Raw genomic sequence first — 21,442 nt, forward strand, 5'->3', positions numbered from 1 at the left:
TTCTCCAGGTGCCCACAAGCAATCCACCCAGATGTGTATTAAATTTGCCACCTTAAGTTGAACCATTAATTAACAACTCACATCTGTTATGGATGCACCCAAACCCAATCCACGTCTACGAGCATAGCATGGCATATAAGCATAACGTAGAAGTAACTCCCAAGGGTTTGATAACAAAACAGGTAATAGGTTCTACCTCATTATCTACTTCCCAGACCAACATGTTAAGAGATCCTACTCATGCAATGTGTGAAGGCTGAAACTAATGCATAAAAACTGGGTGATAAAGGGGTATGATCAAAGTGTTACTTGCCTTGCTGACGATCTGCAAATCCTAAAGACTCGCAGTAGCACGCTTCGCACTCCGGATGTTCTATCGCAAACAAACAATAGCATACATAAGCAATCAAGCAAGGATGCACGGGTAAATCTCAAATAAGAAGATCTAACCAGAAAGTTCAACTGAAGAACTCCGGTTTGCAAAAAGTATCAAATCAAACGAAGCAACGAAACTCAAACTGCGAAAGAAATAAGATTCGATTACTAATCTGGACCAAAGTCAAATTTTATAGTACCAAAATCTTGTTCAAGTTGGTTAAACAGAAAGAGGGCTTCGAGACGAAGATCCAGGCGCTTGAATCTTCTGATTTCGACTAACGAGCGAAAAGATAAACTAAAACTAAGATCAGGGCAGAAATCGCGATAAAAAATAATCGCGGAAAACCCTGAAAAAAAAACTGATGAACAGGCTAATGAACGAACGTTCGCTGTTTGTGACTAACGGATGAACGGCGTTCGTTAAAACGAACGTACGGACGGACGTCCGCAAAATAAATAAACCAAGAAAATTGGAAAAAAAACAATCTAATAAAAAAACTAGATCTAGGTTTACGAAAAACCAATCGGTTTTTCTAAAAAAATGACGGCTACCTCGTAGAACGGGACGGCGACGGCGGCGTACTCCGGCGGCGGCGGCGTTCGGCGGTGGGGCGGCGGCGGCGTCCGACGGCGACGGCGCTGGCAGGTCTCGACTAGGGTTCGGCGGATCTGGGCGGGGCTCGCGGCTCGGGCCTCGGCCTTTTAAGAGGCCGACCGGGTCGGTGTCCCAGGCGGACATGGCCCGGTAAGGCGGTTCGTTTAAAAAAACAAATCTAACGCGCAGAAAAACGAAGAAAAGAAATACTAAACGGACTTCAAAAATCCTGAAATAAATTTTCCCCGTCCTCTAAAAATATGGCGGACAAGGTGAACATTTATTTGGTCCTCTAATGCAATTTTGAAAAACACATATTTTTCCCAATTCAAATAAAATAGCGATAAAACCCCAAATAAAAATACAAATATTTTTCCTCCAACATTTCATTTATTTTGGAGAAGTCATATTGTCTCCTCTCATATAATTTAAATATGAAATATTTTTGGGGAGAAAAAATAATTAAAACCAAAGTGATCCTTGTTTCAATATTTGATAAAACTCAAATATGAGAACGAGGGAAAATCCCCAACTATCTCCGAATGTCCTTGAGTTGCTTAGGATTTCGAGGATCACAAAACGAAATGCAATAAAATATGATATGCATGAATGACCTATGTATAACATTCCAAATTGAAAATTTGGGATGTTACAGAATGTCATCTCGGTGGAACCTAGTTTCTAGGGTTTGGTTGTGGCTCTGTCTAGGTTCAACTCGGTGGGCCCGGATGTGTATGAACGAGTTTGATAATTAGGGTTTGGACGGATTTGATTGTGGGAAAGTGGTTGAGGGTTTTGGAGCAATATCTTCAAGCACTTGAGCAACTAAGTCATGATCAAAACCTCATCCCCACTTAATAGTATTGGCTTTCCTATGGACTCAATGTGATCTTGGATCACTTAACCAAAAATGAAGGGTCTTGGGGCTTTATGTCAATATGTTTCCATAGCATTTTGAAGGGTCCACATCCACAAATCCTTGTCGTGCCAACATTGAACTTCTCCTGAGATATACTAGATGAAAATGTTAGTCCAACAACATGATGAGGACATCAATACCATTGTTACACCCACAGCCCCTACTGTTACATATACTGGACCAATTACTAGAGCTCGTGCACGCCAATTAAATTACCAGGTACTTTCGTTTCTTGGTAATGATTCTAATGTTCATGAGATTATGATGCTGCCTAAATTGGATACATTTGTTTTGCTTTCAAATGAAGGGCCTAGCTTGGAGAAGGATGAACATTGGAGCAAGAACACGCATGAAGTTGATGGCATGCGCAAGGGGATCAAGAACGGAGTTACAAGTGATGATTTCAGGACTTTGAAGCCGCCATAAGGAGTGCATGAAGCCATGGACGAAATATACAAGATGCCACTTCATAATATTCGTCCATAGGCTATTCTAGGTGCTGCGTCACCTTATTAATGGGCCAGGCCCATGTAATTTCGAAATACTTAAGTATAGGCTATTTTTAGAGTCCGTATGTGTGGGGAAACAAGAGTTAGGGTTGGTTTCGGACCCCACCCTCAAGGGCCACGAAATTCCCCTCTCTTCCTCCATATATACAGCCCTTAGGGCGTCGTTTAGACTTTGGGTTTTGTTTAGATTAAAAGTTCTCCATAGCTGCAACTTCGCGTACTTCGTTTGTGTCCAACGACCAGACCAAGACGTCACAGAACCCCACCTTGATCAATAAAGCTTTCATCTTATATTCGCAATATCCAGATTGCAATCTCAGTTTCTTGCTTGTTCTTCGTTTTCTCGCAGGAAACAGGCCCTCGTGGTCAGGTTGATCGTGCTCCGGCGTGGTCAATAACCCCTCGGAAGTTGGTTTAGCGATTGCTAAGGCGCGACGTCTCACACGTTCGTAGTCGGATCGTCAAGGTCGACTCCCACAGAAAACGATAGCCACCATCTCATCGAAACATCGGGACACCCTTGCCTCTATCAAGTGGTATCAGATTTCCAGGTTGCTCGGTGAGATTTTACAGTTTTTCGTAGATTAGATCGAGTCTGTTCTTCATACCTACAGTCCACGAAAAAGCCACACAAAAAAAAAATTAGGGTTAGTTCATCATATCCGAACCAATCTGAGCCTTTGCATAATCTTTTTAGGGTTTTTGCTTTGTTGAATTTGCGGTTGCATCGTCGTGTCAAGTTGCTGGTCTTAGAGTCTAGTCTTTTAGAGTTTCGAGTTCTGGTCACAAGTTGTCACGCCGCCGCCGCACCATCATCATCGCCCATCTATCACTTTTGCTTATCCGCCACCGCTCTGAATCCATATCCATATACCACCACCAATCCGTATCCATATACCACCATCAATCTCTATCCATATACCACCACCGCTACCATATACCACCACCGCTGCCATATACCACCACCATATATCCACCACCAATCCGAGTTCTTCTCATATTAGGTTTGTTCTTGAGATCAATCTCAATTCCGATTCGTGTTTCCTTGCCTGCGTAGGTCTCGGAAAAAAAAAGAGTCTGGAGACCCCCGGGCAGTTTTTAGGCCAAAATTTTCACGGGCAAAAATATTTTTTCCCTATCCTATTTTTAGGCTTTTCTGAGTCTTTTGAGCCATGTGCCATCATAGTGATTTTTTGTCGCACTTTTTCGTCGTCGCTGCCCTGATTTCCGAAAAAAAAGTGAAAAAAGAAATTTCGTGCCCATCCTATCAGTTTGACGAGGGAAGAGTTTTGAGACACTCGCCATTATAGTAATTTTTCGCAAAAAAAAGAGGAGCGCAAAAAAAAGCGAAAAAAAAGTTTCAGAGTGTGCTTTTCTCTTATTTACGTGCAGCGCCGTGATTTTGTTAGTGTTCTACGCTTGCGTCTCTAGCACGGTCTAGCCTAGGACCAGCACAGTACCGTCGTTGAGCGTTTATTCAACTTTGCATCTCTGAATTGATTATTGCTGACCCTTTTTGCTACCATACTATAAGCCTTCCCAGCTCCACATACCTCTACATATGCTGATTATGTTGATTGTGATGTGGTACCGATGCAAGCATGTTCCTTATTACTTGGTAGACCATGGCAATTTGATAAAAATTCTATTCACCATGGTAGAAACAATCAGTATACTCTTGTTCATAAGGATAAAAATATTACTTTGCTTCCTATGACTCCTGATTCCATTTTGAAAGATGATATTAATAGAGCTAATAAAGCAAAACAGGAGAAAACTAAGAGTGAAAATCAGATTGTGGCAAAAGAATTTGAGCAACAAATGCAGCCTAATAATAATAAACAATCTAGTGTTGTTTCTGAAATTAAATTGAAAAGTGCATGTTTACTTGCCACCAAATCTGATATTGATGATCTAGATTTTAGCAAATCTGTTTGCTATGCTTTTGTGTGCAAAGAGGCATTATTTTCATTCGAGGACGTGCCTTCCTCTTTGCCTCCTGCTGTCACTAACATTTTGCAGGAGTTCGCCGACGTCTTTCCACAAGACGTGCCACCGGGATTACCACCTATTCGCGGGATTGAGCATCAAATTGACTTAATTCCCGGTGCATCATTACCCAACCGGGCACCATACCGTACCAATCCAGAGGAGACGAAGGAGATTATGCGTCAAGTACAAGAACTGCTCGTACAAAGGTTATATACGCGAATCCCTTAGTCCTTGTGCTGTTCCTATCATTTTAGTGCCGAAAAAGGATGGTACATCGCGTATGTGCGTTGATTGTAGAGGCATTAATAATATTACTATTCGTTATCGTCATCCTATTCCTAGGCTAGATGATATGCTTGATGGAATTGAGTGGCTCTACAATATTCTCCAAAGTTGATTTGCTATGTGGATACCATCAAATTCGTATGAAATTGGATGAATGGAAAACAGCATTTAAAACTAAGTTTGGATTATATGAGTGGTTAGTCATGCCTTTTGGGTTAACTAATGCACCTAGTACTTTCATGAGGTTAATGAACGAAGTTTTACGTGCTTTCATTGGACGATTTGTGGTAGTTTACTTTGATGACATATTGATTTATAGCAAATCTTTGGAGGAACAATTTGGAACATTTACGTGCTGTTTTTATTGCTCTACGTGATGCACGTTTGTTTGGTAACCTTGGAAAGTGCACCTTTTGCACCGACCGAGTATCTTTTCTTGGCTATGTTGTTACTCCACAGGGAATTGAAGTTGATAAAGCCAAGATTGAAGCTATTGAGAGTTGGCCGCAGCCCAAAACGGTCACACAAGTGAGGAGTTTCCTTGGCCTCGCTGGTTTCTATAGGCGTTTTGTGAGAGATTTCAGCACCATTGCTGCACCTCTCAACGAGCTTACAAAGAAGGATGTGCCTTTTGTTTGGGGTACCGCACAGGAAGAAGCCTTCACGGTATTGAAAGATAAGTTGACACATGCTCCTTTACTCCAACTTCCTAATTTCAATAAGACTTTTGAGCTTGAATGTGATGCTAGTGGAATTGGATTAGGAGGTGTGTTATTACAAGATGGAAAACCTGTTGCATACTTTTCTGAAAAATTGAGTGGGCCTAGTCTGAACTATTCTACTTATGATAAAGAATTATATGCTCTTGTTCGGACCTTAGAAACATGGCAACATTATTTATGGCCCAAGGAATTTGTTATACATTCTGATCATGAATCTTTGAAACACATTAAAAGTCAAGCAAAACTGAACCGTCGACATGCTAAATGGGTTGAATTCATTGAGACTTTCCCTTATGTCATTAAACACAAGAAGGGTAAAGAAAATGTTATTGCTGATGCCTTGTCTCGTCGTTATACTATGCTTTCACAACTTGACTTTAAAAATATTTGGTTTGGAGACCATCAAAGATCAATATGTGCATGATGCTGAATTTAAAGATGTATTGCAGAATTGTAAGGAAGGGAGAACTTGGAACAAGTTCGTTCTTAACGATGGATTTGTGTTTCGTGCTAACAAGCTATGCATTCCAGCTAGCTCCGTTCGTCTTTTGTTGTTGCAGGAGGCGCATGAGGAGGATTAATGGGACACTTTGGCGTTAAGAAGACGGGGGACGTACTTGCTACACATTTCTTTTGGCCAAAGATGAGATGGGATGTTGAGCATTTTGTTGCTCGCTGCACTACATGTCAAAAAGCTAAGTCACGACTCAATCCTCATGGTTTATATATGCCTTTGCCTGTACCTAGTGTTCCTTGGTAGGATATATCTATGGACTTTGTTTTAGGTTTACCTCGAACAAAGAAGGGGAGGGATAGCATATTTGTTGTCGTGGATAGATTTTCAAAAATGGCACACTTTATACCATGTCAAAAAAGCGATGTTGCTGTTAATGTTGCTGATTTGTTCTTTCGTGAAATTATTCGCTTGCATGGTGTGCCAAATACTATTGTTTCAGATCATGATACAAAATTTCTTAGCCACTTTTGGAGATGTTTATGGGCTAAGTTGGGGACTAAACTGCTTTTTAGTACTACTTGTCATCCCCAAACTGATGGACAAACTGAAGTAGTCAATAGAACATTGTCTACTATGCTTAGGGCTATTTTGAAGAATAATAAGAAAATGTGGGAAGAATGCTTGCCTCATATTGAATTTGCTTATAATCGTTCATTGCATTCTACTACTAAGATGTGCCCTTTTGAAATTGTGTATGGTTTCCTACCTCGTGCACCTATTGATTTGTTGCCTCTTCCATCTTCGGAGAAGGTTAATTTTGATGCTAAAGAACGTGCTGAATTGATTTTAAAAATGCATGAGTTAACTAAGGAAAACATTGAGCGTATGAATGCTAAATATAAACTTGCTAGAGATAATGGTAGAAAACATGTTGTGTTTGCACCTAGAGATCTTGTTTGGTTACATTTCTGTAAGGATAGATTTCCTAATGTGCGCAAATCAAAGCTAACGCCATGTGATGATGGTCCTTTTAAGGTGTTAGAGAAAATAAATGATAATGCATATAAACTTGAGCTACCGGCAGATTTTGGGGTTAGTCCCACTTTTAACATTGCAGATTTGAAGCCTTATTTGGGTGAGGAAGATGAGCTTCCGTCGAGGACGACTTCATTTCAAGAAGGGGAGGATGATGAGGACATCAATACCATTGTTACACCCACAGCCCCTACTGTTACATATACTGGACCAATTACTAGAGCTCGCGCACGCCAATTAAATTACCAGGTACTTTCGTTTCTTGGTAATGATTCTAATGTTCATGAGATTATGATGCTGCCTAAATTGGATACATTTGTTTTGCTTTCAAATGAAGGGCCTAGCTTGGAGAAGGATGAACATTGGAGCAAGAACACGCATGAAGTTGATGGCATGCGCAAGGGGATCAAGAACGGAGTTACAAGTGATGATTTCAGGACTTTGAAGCCTCCATAAGGAGTGCATGAAGCCATGGACGAAATATACAAGATGCCACTTCATAATATTCGTCCATAGGCTATTCTAGGTGCTGCGTCACCTTATTAATGGGCCAGGCCCATGTAATTTTCGAAACATCGGAACACCTTTGCCTCTATCAGTATGTGTGGGGAAACAAGAATAAGGGTTGGTTTCGGACCCCACCCTCAAGGGCCACGAAATTCCCCTCTCTTCCTCCATATATACAGCCCTTAGGGCGTCGTTTAGACTTTGGGTTTTGTTTAGATTAAAAGTTCGCCATAGCTGCAACTTCGCGTACTTCGTTTGTGTCCAACGACCAGACCAAGACGTCACAGAACCCCACCTTGATCAATAAAGCTTTCATCTTATATTCGCAATATCCAGATTGCAATCTCAGTTTCTTGCTTATTCTTCGTTTGCTCGCAGGAAACAGGCCCTCGTGGTCAGGTTGATCGTGCTCCGGCGTGGTCAATAACCCCTCGGAAGTTGGTTTAGCGATTGCTAAGGCGCGACGTCTCGCACGTTCGTAGTCGGATCGTCAAGGTCGACTCCCACAGAAAACAATAGCCACCATCTCATCGAAACATCGGGACACCCTTGCCTCTATCACAACATGTATGTTGTCATGAATTACCAAAATCCCTGAGGGAGCAAATTCAACTTATCATTCTGTGGTGGAGGCATCAAGTCATCGTCTTCAGCTTCCTGGTGGTTGCGAACCATGTTGTTGTAAAAGAATAGTGACAATACTGTCAAACATGGAAAACAATGGCAATTGCGTTGAAAAACTATCGAAGATGAGAATGCTGAAAATAAAATAATTGTGGTGTCAATTATTATGATCTTCATCCTCTGTGTTTCTATGTAGTAGCATGGCAAGTGATGTGATATGGTTTAGAGAAAGTTGCCATGATTTTGTGCAGTAGAATGGCTAATTTGGTTTAGGTTATGGTACATAGAGAGTTGGCATTTGTTTTATCCAGTAACATGGCAAGTAAAAAATTCAAAAAGTGAGTGGACATGCCACAAAAAATGGCAGTGACATGCCCAAGAAATGAGCTACTGAATGAAATGAACGCTAAATGAAAATGCGGGTAATATGGCATGCCCAAGATAAGTAAATAGTAGGGGTTTATTTATTTTATTTTTATTTTTATTTGAAAGCAACATGGCAATTTTTTGAAAGTCATAGAAAAGTTGTCGTGTGTTTATGAAGTAGCATGGAAAAAATTGGGTGTGTCGTTAAGACAAAAGTTGCCATGATTTCCTTGAGTGCTGTTGCAAGAAGTGTTTGTTTCAGGTTGTGATACAGAGAGAGTTGCCACATTTTTATTAAGTGACATGGCAACTGATGGGTTGCAGGTTAGAGGAATTTGTCATGTTCATACTAAGCAATATGGCAAATTGTATGATCCAGAGAGAGTTGCCACATTTTTATTAAGTGACATGGCAACTAATGGATTGCAGGTTAGAGGAACTTGCCATGTTCATACTAAGCAATATGGCAAACTGTATGATCTAGAGAGAGTTGCCACATTTTTATTAAGTGACATGGCAACTGATGGGTTGCAGGTTAGAGGAACTTGCCATGTTCATACTAAGCAATATGGCAAACTGTATGATCCAGAGAGAGTTGCCACATTTTTATTAAGTGACATGGGAACTGATGGGTTGCACGTTAGAGGAACTTGCCATGTTCATACTAAGCAATATGGCAAACTGTATGATCCAGAGAGAGTTGCCACGTTTTTATTAAGTGACATGGCAACTGACGGATTGCAGGTTAGAGGAACTTGCCATGTTCGTACTAAGCAATATGACAAGCTGTTCATATACAGCTCCAGAGAGCGGTTACCATGTCTGTATTCAGTAATATGGTAAGTCCATAAGAGGAAGTTGCCATGTTCTTATTCAAAAGTTGAGGATCAAGAACAAATTGCTATGATTGCGTAAATTGACATAGCAAAACCGCCATAAGCCTAACATTCCAGAGACACGCTACATAACAATTTCTGCAAGATCTCAAACAAATGTTTGCACTAAAACATTCTAAATCAAGGGTTCATACATAACGAACAAATCAACCAAAATCAAAGCACTACGAATGAACATGTACACTGTCAAAACTCTGAACTCAAGCCAACTGATGGCTACACCGCGGGGAGCACCCCCAGCAACAAGAACCGACATCTCGTACCATTCCACCGCGGATTCGCCCAAAAATGGCCATGGAATCACAGAGGTGCATCGGGGGAGCAAAAAATTGCGCGGCGTTGTGGTGTAGATTGCCACGGGTGGAATGCAACTGCGGCTATCCTATCTACACGGCGGGACTCCCCGGCGATGGGGAACAACATCCTGCACCCTTCCGTCGCGGATTCACCATGGAACCGCAGCGGGGTCGAAAGAGAAGCGCCAACAAGATGAAACGCGAGCAGCGAGGGGTTAACTGAGCGAAAATGAAAGCAATGAGGGATTCGCGCGGTTACCTCAACGCGGCTTCGGAGTCGACAAGGTGGATCCGTTGAGTGGACTCCCGACGATGGGGACCGACCTCCATGACACTTCCGCCGCGGTTTCGTCGAGAAGTTGCCGCTGAATAGCCTCCCAACGACCCAACTGCCGCCACGAGAGAGGCAGCGCGCAGTCGAATGCGGTGGGGATAAATGAGTAACCGGCGAGGGTGACAATAGTGGGTGAGTGGGCGTTCGGGCAAGCAGCGGTTCCACCGCACGACCCTGTGTGCTGACGTCACTGACGTGGCATTAGAGCCAGGTGAGTTGCTGTAAGATTCGCACAACCAGAATGTACAAAGGTCAACATGTTTGGACCAAGTTGCTTCGTGCCACATGTATGGCACTTAGTGGGTGAACTTTTTGTAAAAAGTTATATTTTCGCTACTTTCTAACAAAGGTCATATTTTACCCTAAAAAGAAGGTCAGATTTATCTTCTTTTTAACTACGAAAATGCTAAACCTACGAAGGGCATGTAAGTCTACGAAACATGCGAAACTAATCTAACCCCCCCCCCCCCCCCCCCCCCCCCCGGATTTTCAGGGGGTGGGCCCCAGCCTCTTCTAACAACCAATCCTAATCTTCCACAATGGTTATTACGTAAACGTGCGTAGCTTTCTTACGTAAGTCTAGCATTACTTTTTTAACTATTGCAATCAGACACTTTTGGTTTCTCTCGAAACTCTAGCTTTTTTGTCGAGCCGGATAGCTTCTCATTTGCTATGGCTTAGACCTTTTATGACGGATCTCGGCGCACAGACTCCTTTTTCTATATTTTTAGAGAGAGACAATTAATATATAATCTATGTGAAGCTGCTACAGGTATGCGAATGATGCACAATTACTTTTGCATTAGAGGAGTAGCCGCCGATCTACCTTATGGATGGATCGATAAATGTTTAGATTTCTGTGATTATTTTTTATGCGGAGTTGTTAGAATATCAACAACTTATTACACAGAATCGACACGTGTCATTCTGAAATGGCATCCAATTTTGCATCTTGCCTTCTTCCTCCTTTTTCTGTGTTGGCATTTCGCCGAGCAGTTGTCGTCCAACCGCCCATTCGAGGAGAGCACGTCCATGGACGACGAGAGCACAGGGGCTCGAGGCGACGCCGTTGGACAGGTGCACGCAACTAAAAGCTGGAAGGCGCCAACGGCAATTCCCCTCGTCTTCCTCTTCAATTTCTCGAACTCGCGTCCCTCCTTCCTGCCGGAGGCACTGAACAGAAGCGAGAGTGCCACTGCGATTCGGTAAAGCATGTACACTTCGTGTGACTCGTGAATCCAAGCCACCAAACCCGAGCCTCGCAATGGTGCACATCCAGCCGCTCGAGGTGTCTCTCGAGGCCGGCAACCTCGCCGACCCCGCCGCGGCCGCGCTCGATGACGACGACCGCCCGCGCCGCACCGCACCGTCCTCACCGCAAGCGCGCACATCGTCACCGCCGTCGTCGGCTCCGGCGTCCTCTCGCTCGCCTGGGCCACCGCGCAGCTCGGCTGGGTCGCGGGTCCCACCACCACGGCGCTCTTCGGCGGCGTCATCTACTACAGCTCCACGCTTCTCGCCGACTGCTACCGCACCTGCGACCCTGCCGCCGGCACCCGGAACCACTCCTACATGGAGGCCGTCCGAGCCATCCTCGGCGGCGCCAAGGTGAAGTTCTGCGGCGTCATACAGTACACCAACCTCGTCGGCATCACCATTGGCTACACCATCGCCGCCTCCATCAGCTTCCATGCCATCACGAGGGCCAACTGCTTCCACGTAAAGGGGCACGACAACGCGTGCCACAGCTCCAGCACGCCCTACATGATCGGCTTCGGCGCCGCGCAGATGGTCTTCTCTCAGATACCCAACTTCGATCAGATACGGTGGCTCTCCGTCGTCGCCTCCGCCATGTCCTTCACCTACTCCGGCATCGGGCTCGGGCTCGGGATCGCCCAGACCGTGGCCAACGGCGGGTTCCGAGGCACCCTCACGGCGTCGCCATCGGCACGGCGGGCGTCACCGTGATGCAGAAGCTGTGGCGCGTCCTGCAGGCGCTGGGCAACATCGCCTTCGCCTACTCCTTCTCCAACGTGCTCATCGAGATCCAGGACACCATCAAGACGCCACCACCGTCGGAGGCAGCCGTGATGAAGAAGGCCACGGCGCTGAGCGTGGCCACCACCACGGCGTTCTACGTCATGTGCGGGTGCATGGGCTACGCGTCCTTCGGCAACGACGCGCCGGACAACCTCCTCACCGGGTTCGGCTTCTACGAGCCCTTCTGGCTGGTGGACGTCGCCAACGCCGCCATCGTCGTGCACCTCGTCGGCGCCTACCAGGTCTTCTGCCAGCCCATCTTCGCCTTCGTCGAGCGCTGGGCCGCCGCCAGATGGCCAGAGAGCGGCTTCGTCACGCGGGAACTTGGGGTGGGGCCGTTCGCGGTGAGCGCGCTCCGGCTTGTCTGGCGCTCGGCGTTCGTGTGCCTGACCACCCTGGTCGCCATGGCGATGCCATCCTTCGGCGCCATCGTGGGGCTCATGGGCGCGCTCTCCTTCTGGCCGCTCACCGTCTACTTCCCCGTGGAGATGTACATGAAGCAGCGCGCCGTGGCGCGCGGGAGCGCGAGGTGGCTCTGCCTCAAGGCGCTCACCGTCGCCTGCCTCGTCGTGTCGGTGGCCGCCACCGTGGGATCAATCGCCGGCATGGTCGGCGCGTTCAAGGTGTTCCGCCCTTTCAGTGGCTAGTAGGAGTAGTATGGTGTCATCAAGTACGTATACTTCAGTATAGGGAATTCCTCATTACGTATGCATTGATGGTGCAGACTAATGCATTGACGCTTGTCAGTTGTCATGGCGCGTTTGTAATTGTTTTTTCTTTTCAAAAAGAGGACTTCTCGGCCTCTGCATCAGAACGATGCATACGGTTACTTCAATAAATAAAATAGGTTCAACAAAATCATAGAGTCTTCAACAAAATAAAGTCGAGATCACAAAGAACCTCGAAGCTAAACCAAGAAAAGGCCAAAGAGCCACGACCAGCTGGTAAAATAAAAATAGGAAAACTAATTGCCTATCCTATTACATGACCGCCAACCAAACCGGTTAAAGATATCCCGCGCTACCATCTCACACCGGACAGATCCAATAACCAAACGCTCGCTGGCCTCCGTCGGAGTAAGGACCACATACGGATCAGCGCCGTAGCACGGAATATAACCTGCAAAAATTGAATAGTAGTTATTCTGTTAAAAACCAAATCATTTCTGCAGTTCCAAATTGTCCATAACAACGCATACACTCCTACACGAATATGTCTAGCTGTATCGGACTCTATCCCATCCAGCCATGTTCCAAATAACGACCCGATCGTACTCGGAGAAGTAATGTTAAAGGCGATTTGCACGGTGCGCCACAGAATTCTCGCCAAAGGACAGTCAAGGAAGAGACTTGTAATTGTACTGGAGACGAAAGTTTGGTGGTTTCATTCTTTGACCATGGAAAATAACCACATGAATTTTGAAGAGAAACATCAGAAGATGAACCGTTATACAAATTCTATCAACGAATAACTTTAGATGTGAAAAATGTCAGTTCCGAAACATGGTGATTTAACTGGAAGCATCACAAACTTCGCCAAAGACTAACACACAAAGAACAATTCTACAGATTATACTGAAATAAACTGACTGGCATTCAAGGGCAGGTTCAGTTGCTCAAGTTTCAGTTCTTGAAGTACCGAAAGCCAACTCCAGAAATACCTGCAACGCAGTCCAGGTTAATTTGCAAGAGAGCCATTCCTCATCCGCCATATGCTCCATATAAAACATTTCAAGTAAACACAAGAAGTAGTAACATCTGTGCTTCATAAGAACGGAATAATTATATATTTCATATGCACATGGCGATGATTACAGGCTACCAGATTTTTTTTTCTCTCTTTTCTAAAGAATACACGTTCCTAACTTCGTGTATAGAGCCTCCCTGGATGATTATTTTTGTCCATCCATCAACCCAATGGCCTCCCCTTGTTATTCACTCTTTGTTCGAACGGTAGTAAGCTGCACATTCTTCATTCTGAATACCAAAGATGCTGGGGAACTGGGGCCAACAATAACCTTCCTCAAATCCATGAATGGTATTTTCACTGTTTGAATAAACAGAAGAGAATTAAGGGTATATATGTTCAGGTGTGTGAAATGATCACAGAAGGGAAGATCCGAACTTGGGGATTCTATCACAGGGTGCTCGGATCCATCCAATCTGCCCTCTCTCATTGTCATATATCACCATCTGATCCTGCATTGTAATATCTGCAACAAGAGAGAAGTAGCATCATTTTTCTGTACATGATTTGAAAGAGATCATGGATTTTCAAGCTATGTTGCTTGGTTGTTATGCCTGAACTTCCTACCTCCAACAATGTTCAGATCCTTGAGTCCAATCTCTGATCCGTTAAGGATGCCCAAACATGCATTCCCGTATTTCTGGCACCAACATAGCAACAACTATTTAGTAACCAAGAACTTGGGAGTTATTTACAGAATAATCTATCGGGTTGCAGAAAGCTTACAGTGACGATGAGGTAGTTCTCAGGAGGGATCTCCATGAGTGCCTTCTTGCCATTGGCAAAGTTCAGAACCAATGATTTGAACTCCTTCTTGACATCAAGCACGGATTTGAATGGTTTCTTTCCTTTCCAGCATAGAGGCAGAGAGGGGTCAGACACCTCTTTCAGCGCCTTGCTTAGATCACCCTTAAGCTGGAATAAACAAAACCTCATGAGCTTGATACATCTGTGTGATAATCCTAATTCCATATTAGAATATGAAAAAAGTTGTGAAACTTACTGCAGTGACAAGCGATTGATATGGCTGTGAAGAAAAGTAGGTGAACGAGCTTCCGCTGTCCAATACTACTTCCATTGGTCTCACGCCAAGCGACCGGCCACCAAAATACAGGCTTGCTGAGCCAGGTGAGTAATAATTCCTGGAAATGCGATTCAGAAAAATAAATGGGAGAATGTGCTCACAACTAGTATATGAGAACAAATCAAATTAAAATAGGAAATGAAGAAAGTAAGTCAAATAAAATTAAAACCACGGCAAATACTTGTCGTGGTTTTAGTTCAAATTTGACCTAAAACCACAACAAGTATTTTGGAACGGAGGGAGTATAATTTTTTCGAAAAGGAACTATGAAGTATATAACTGCTAGTGATTTCCAAGGAAAATATAGCATGTTAATGTCGTTAGTCTACAGTTTTGCAATTCATTAGATCCTTTCCATAATAGTTGTGAGCGACTAGTCAACTACACATTAGTGGTTAAGAAAGTGAAATACACACCTATTTCTGAACATCATTACAAGCAGGCAATGAGCACTTGTTCTTTCTACAAAATATTGTGTGGCAAAAAAATCATCAAAAATAGGGCTCACCTGAATGCACTCCTAGCCATTGGTACCCATGTTGCACGTGAATAAGGCACGAGATTATCCCCAAAGAAGAGGAATCCCCCTCCTCTCATGCTGAGGCAGTGGCCAACCACGTTCTTGGTGATACCATGCTGCTTGAGCTGTGAAAGCAGGCTGATCGATCCACTCCCAAGCCCAAGCACACCATCAGTGGGCGCAACCTCAGTGCTGCTCCCGACCTCCTGGTCATACCCACACCTGAAGGCAAGAAAATAACCAGTTCAAGTGACTCACCATGCAATGTTAGTTTTATTTTACAAGTTCCAAGTAAGCATACCCGAATGCAAGACTGGGGCGGACAACGGAGGCATTCGCAAGGCGGACTGCAAAACTGTCGTTGACGAGCACGCCAAGGGATGAACCCTGGTCGGCATACTTAACTTCATAGTCACACTGCTGCTTCGGTGAGTCGCACTTGTGGTTTTTACTGAGGCCGCCATGCAGAGAGGCGCACAGCTGATCAACACACGGTACCAGCTTGTTCTTTGTTGGTCTGTAGAGCGGGTGTGGCACCTACACCCACAATTAACATGCAGAACATCATAAGAATCCTTGATGAGAAAGGCGATACCAAATTTGGCTTCACATATGAAATTCCCAACAATGTAATACGAAACGCGTAACTGGGGCAATTACACATATGCATGAAATCCATAGATAGTATTTTCATTGAATTCATTATATCCATCGATATGTATGTGTATAAAGAGTGAATCAAGCCCCAACTTTCTGTACCAAAATAATATGATGGGCCCCTGATGCCTTGAACACCAACCCTTGGACCAGGAACAGCCAACAGTGACAACGACTCAAACTCAATGCCTTGCCTCAAGTCAAGGGTCCAATGGCAGCAAACGTAAACAGGATTGGATAAATAAGGAAGGAAAGGGAATGGTAGCCCCACCTTGGAGCAGCTGACGCAGGGGGCGTCGCACTGCAGCCAGGTGAGGTCGCTGCCGGTGTCGACGTCAAGGAAGTATGGTTTCGCCGGGTTGCCAATGTTCATGGCCACGTAGTACAACCTGCACAAGGAATCGCCATCCAGGAAAATCAGGATCAGAATGTCTCACCACAGCAACTTGTGTCGACTCGTCAAGGCTGATCGATGTTTCTCCAAAACAAAACAGAAAACAAGGCCAATCGATAATGGTAAAACTCAGTTCACCAACAAGGCTAAAAATGCTCCTCCGCAAAACAAAACAAAAAAGGCTAAAAATGCTGGAATTGGCATACAAAAATGGGCACAGAGATGTATGGACGGCACTGGCGAGTAGGGCCAAAATCCACAATCAGTTGATTGATGGGTTGGGTTGGGTTGGTCCGGGAGGGAGGAGGCATACCCGTGGGGGTAGACGTTGCCGTAGAGCTGGAACACGGCGGAGGAGGCCTCCGGGTCGTCGTCCGCGTGGGCGGTCCTCGCCGGCCTGTCCGCGCGCGCCGGCAGCAGGACCGCCAGCAGCAGGAGCAGCAGGAGGCCGGCCGGCGGGGCCCACCTGGCAGCCATGGTAGGAGGCGAGGCAGGGGAGACGGAGACCTCGGCCTGAGCAGAAGGATGGAAGGAAAGGAGACTGGGACGGATTGACTAGTTTGCCTTGCCCCCCACCCTCACAGCACGGCTCGGCTCAGGGGAGGGAGGGAAGGATGGGGATGGATGGCAAGAGCGAATGGGAGGGACGGCGGTTTTTATAAGGAGAGAAGAAGAAGCAGTGTGTGCGTGCCTTGTATTGCGATGAAAGCTTCTGTGGAAAGTTTCGTTTCCTTTGGCTGCGGCAAGGAACAGAAAAGGTGCGCTCCAGTTTGTTGTTGCCTTCCTCCCTTTCCGGTGACCTTTTCACCCCGAGTCAAGTCAAGTAGTTCTATGTTGCCGGGCCTTCTTTTCTTTTGGTTGATTCGCTGGAGAAAGGTATTGCCTGGTTTATCAGCTTTGCATCATTTTTCTACTACCTATGTGGCAATGATGGGTTGAGGAGATGCTACTACTTCGCTTGTTCCAAATTACTACTGGCCGGAATCATAAGGAAAGAGGTGAACTTCCGGAGAAACAAAGAGAGGGTTTAGGGAAAGGTATCTTTGGTCTTCCAACATCCTGCAAGTCTTACATTTTCCTTTAACTATCTTAATTGCTCTTTCAACACGAAGCTTGACTCGGGTTGGTCGGAGAAGGAGTTAAAGCGGCATGGATGCATACTCCTTCCGCCCATGAATAAATGTACATTTGGTTTTAAAATTTATTCATAAAAAATATAAATCTATATTCCCAATACATTTTAGAATAGAAAAAATGTATCCTCATCATACAGTAATCAGGACCAATAACATTCAACACATGGTTTCCTAACTTTCTACATGCACTTAGCTCATTAGAGGTCGAGTAATTAAAGAGTAGGGAGATGGTGGCTTACACCTTTTCAATGCATTTTTTACTTCTTTTTATAATCTGTCCTAAAATTATATATGTACACTTATTCGTGGATAGAGGGAGAGGGAGTACCTCTTTGCCGTTCATTGTACAGACTGATTGCGCTGCAGTTGTGAATGTGCTGAATGAAGCGGAACGTACTATAAAGTTTATGATTGTGGGAAACTGCATAGCACTTCAGCACCCTAATACGGGTGTGGCTCTTTATATATACTAGATGAATCCCCACGCGTTGCAGCGGAAAAATAGGCCATTGAAAAAGTTAGATGTAGACAATTAACAAATCTTGAGAATATTATAAGTACAAATGTTATGCCAGCACGATAAAAAAATACAAACTATTGATCACATGTTTGGTGTTAAACCCTTAATGGTTATAATATCATATAATGCATGAAAAAAAAGCGGACAATTGGTAGAGGCAATTGTATAAAGAAGTCAAAGGTGCCAACTTCCTTATGATCAGTTGTGCTACACATTAAAACAAACGACAATTACTTGTGTGTGTTTTTGCTGAACGCTGCAATTGCTAAAATCTATGTAACATCTCAAAAGATTTATCTAACTAGAAAAAGTCGTATAAAAATATACTGAATGGACCTCTATTGAAGCACATAGTGCTAAATAACATGTTAGCGTTACAGTATTTTTGTTTGTTATCCCTATTTCCGTTGTGCGGTCAGGCAAAATGAATAAAAAAAATTACTAATTGAGAATCCTAGTTAATAAAGTAACTAAACTTCATTTGCGGGTAAATGAAGTATCTAAACTTGCCGTTGGTAGAAAAAAATGCAACGGTACCAAGATATCTCTAGAAACATATTATTCTTGGTCTTTCATGTAGAAGTCAGTCTTTATCTGCAGAAGACCCAAGCGACTCCGGCGATGAAACATATCTTGTAGTTGTAAATTGAAGTTGACGGAAAAATAATGAGAAAAACCATGCATCCATTTATATGACATCAATGTATTACTTGAGGTATTGTGCTAGTGTAGATATGGAAAATCATTAAGTAGAAGGCAAAATATATACCATAGGCATGGAAAAACCTTAAGCAAAACCATCACAATCTTATGTCAATTCTATAATTATCTGCTATGTTAGGAGAGAATTCATTTGCTATAATAAATGGATATTTGATATTTCTCATACAAAACTCTGCTAGTGCCTGAAATGCCATGTATATGATTAACCATGTGGACACTTTATTATCTTCTAGGGGCAATAAAATGTCAGTTCAGAATGGTACAGAATGACATGAATAGAACGGTAGAAATACTATGGTGAATTGCTGTTCAGAATCTAGGGGCATTCTACAGTACGATGGATGGAAAGCGCCACGATGAAGAAAAAAAAGTATTGCCTCTAGGCATGCAAATATAATGGAACGGGTAGAGCTATGTTTCTTCAAATAGATAAAAAGTTATTTACCTGGCTCACTCCTCGCGATGTACATGATCGTCCGCAGTTCACAGCTCTCATATGTTTGATCAATAATCCAGTACCAAAATCTGAATATGTTGCCTCGTTCTTAGTTACAGTATGCAATTGAACAAAGCAAACTGGGCAAAAAAAACTACCATAAAAAGTCAAGAATACTTCCATATCCCAATATTCTACGCAAGCATAGAAACTTGAGCTCTATAGGAGGACATGTACTGATAAACAACGAAACAGAACAACTAACGCAACAGGACGAATTACTGCAAATCATCGATCTTCAGAAATGGAAATATAGAAATATAGATAAATATATCATTGGGGGCGGGGTGGGGTGGGGGGCATGCTTTGGTGGAGCCATGGTGAGGCGATGACCGTTGTATGTTTCGCACAAGGAGAAGCAGTATTCCATTTGTGAAGAATATATCATGTGGAGATCAAGCTGTTTTATAGGGAGGGCACACAAATATGCAGGGAAGGGGAGAAGACGGCACACTTTTTGTTGATCGCCTAGCTCAGTTTATGTCCAACCGTTTCTAGTGGATTTGATGAGTATCTGTGATGGGCTGCTTTAATTAATCGCCAGTTCGGTAGGTGGCGGAAAACAAAACGTTTGGAAACGAATGGGCTGCCATGCACACGCTAGAGTAATGGGCTGCTAGTTTGCTAGCAATAGATAATTGAATGGACGGAAGAACACATCTCAGGACAAAAACTGAATGGCCATTTTTTAGGAGAAAAAGGCTATTAAGAGCCGATGACATGGCAGGATCGCTGAGTTTGATAGGTTGCTGATGTGGGTAGGCTGGATGTCAAAAGAAAATAACATAGTGGAGATAAGCTATTTGGGTATTATAGATTATAAATATGGGTACACCATGTGTACAAATATAATATACAGTTACGTACAGAAGCTCTATGTGAATATATAGTCTAACACCCTTCCTTAATCTTAACTGTGACCTAAAGTACAAAGCAAGTTAAGATTCCGTCTACAACCTTCAAACTGAGGTTGTGGAAGTGGCTTCGTGAAGATGTCAGCAAGTTTATCTTTGGAGGAGATAAACTTGATATGAAGAAGCTTCTCTGCAACACGTTTCCTCACAAAATGATAGTCAACTTCAATGTGCTTGGCTCAAGTATAAAAACTGGATTGGATGAAAGATATGTCGCACCAATATTTTTTAAATAAACATTAACTTTATTGATTAGAGATAACTATTACATCGTCAATCAGTAAACGTACAATGTCCCTCATAGGCTCTTCAAACCAGTCCTTCCTGACTGAAAATTTCGCTAGTCTGGCAAGTTCATGAGCCACCTTATTTGCATCCCTATTACAATGTTCAAACCTAACAAAAAGAAATTCACAAGCTATAAAATAGCAGTCATCAAACACTGCTGCTGTCGGTCCCGTCGAATGTCCTCCATTCTTCATTATTTCAATCACCTTCATATTGTCAGAGTTAACAACAAGACGATTGCACCCCGCCTTTTGTGCTAGGAATAGGCCAAACCTTAGAGCCAACTCTTCTGCTGTTAATACATCGGCACACCAATCAATCCTCTAGTTTCCACCAACGATGAATCTTCCATTATCATCTCTGAGACTAGCCCCAGCTGTGCCCCTAAGTAAATCATGATCAAAAGAGGCGTCAACATTAAGATTAACAAAACCCATAGGCGGTCTGCTCCAATCCCCTGTTTTACTAGTTGCCTTTGGGGAGTGTGCATTAATATAGTTAGTCGTTATAGCCCGGGCACCCATAGAAGTTTGGAGTGTGTCTTGAACCTTTCCTTCATGAACCAGTTTGCGTCTATCCCACCATAAATACCAAGCTATAACCGTGATTAGTTCACTTGCTTTTTGAGAACCCATTATTGTTAAGTCTTGTTCGGGCATTAACAGTAAGAATTCCAAAACCACCTCTCCTGCATGATCAACAACACAAGCTTTATTGATCACCTCATGCAATCCTAGCTTGCCCCATACCTCTTTTGCCTTTCGACACAAGAATAAAACGTGTTTTGTATCTTCTGCCCCATTCGAGCATGAAGGACAAGTGGGTGATACTTTTATGTGCGTATTAGCAAGCGTGGCATGATACGTCTCCGTCGTATCTATAATTTTTGATTGTTCCATTCCAATATTCTACAACTTTCATATACTTTTGGCAACTTTTTATACTATTTCTGGGACTAACATATTGATCTAGTGCCCAGTGCCAGTTCCTGTTTATTGCATGTTTTTTA

General features: G+C 43.6%; 1 protein-coding gene and 1 pseudogene across 1 annotated transcript; one reads left to right on the forward strand and one right to left on the reverse strand.

The window, feature by feature from the left end:
• Positions 1-10,944: 10,944 nt before the first annotated feature.
• Positions 10,945-12,602, forward strand: LOC125555865 (annotated as a pseudogene).
• A 1,116-nt stretch (positions 12,603-13,718) lies between these two features.
• On the reverse strand, positions 13,719-17,077 carry LOC125508528 (aspartic proteinase Asp1-like). The gene is made up of 9 exons (XM_048673252.1): positions 16,670-17,077; positions 16,234-16,351; positions 15,607-15,842; positions 15,294-15,527; positions 14,705-14,843; positions 14,428-14,616; positions 14,269-14,341; positions 14,080-14,167; positions 13,719-14,001 (listed from the first exon to the last, which is right to left on the reverse strand). The coding sequence occupies exons 1-9, from the start codon at positions 16,831-16,833 to the stop codon at positions 13,890-13,892; spliced, it is 1,353 nt and encodes a 450-aa protein (XP_048529209.1). The 5' UTR covers positions 16,834-17,077; the 3' UTR covers positions 13,719-13,889.
• Positions 17,078-21,442: the final 4,365 nt, after the last annotated feature.

Source organism: Triticum urartu, chromosome 5 (assembly GCF_003073215.2).
Source record: "Triticum urartu cultivar G1812 chromosome 5, Tu2.1, whole genome shotgun sequence".
In the NCBI taxonomy this organism is placed as follows: Eukaryota; Viridiplantae; Streptophyta; class Magnoliopsida; order Poales; family Poaceae; genus Triticum; species Triticum urartu.

Coding starts and splice junctions, on each gene's coding strand:
- LOC125508528 (XM_048673252.1), bottom strand. CDS start 16,833: ATGGCTGCCAGGTGGGCCCCGCCGGCCGGCCTCCTGCTGCTCCTGCTG. Junction 15,843..16,233: donor CCTGCGTCAGCTGCTCCAAG/GTGGGGCTACCA, acceptor TTGTGGGTGTAG/GTGCCACACCCGCTCTACAG. Junction 14,002..14,079: donor CCCTGTGATAGAATCCCCAA/GTTCGGATCTTC, acceptor TTATTCAAACAG/TGAAAATACCATTCATGGAT.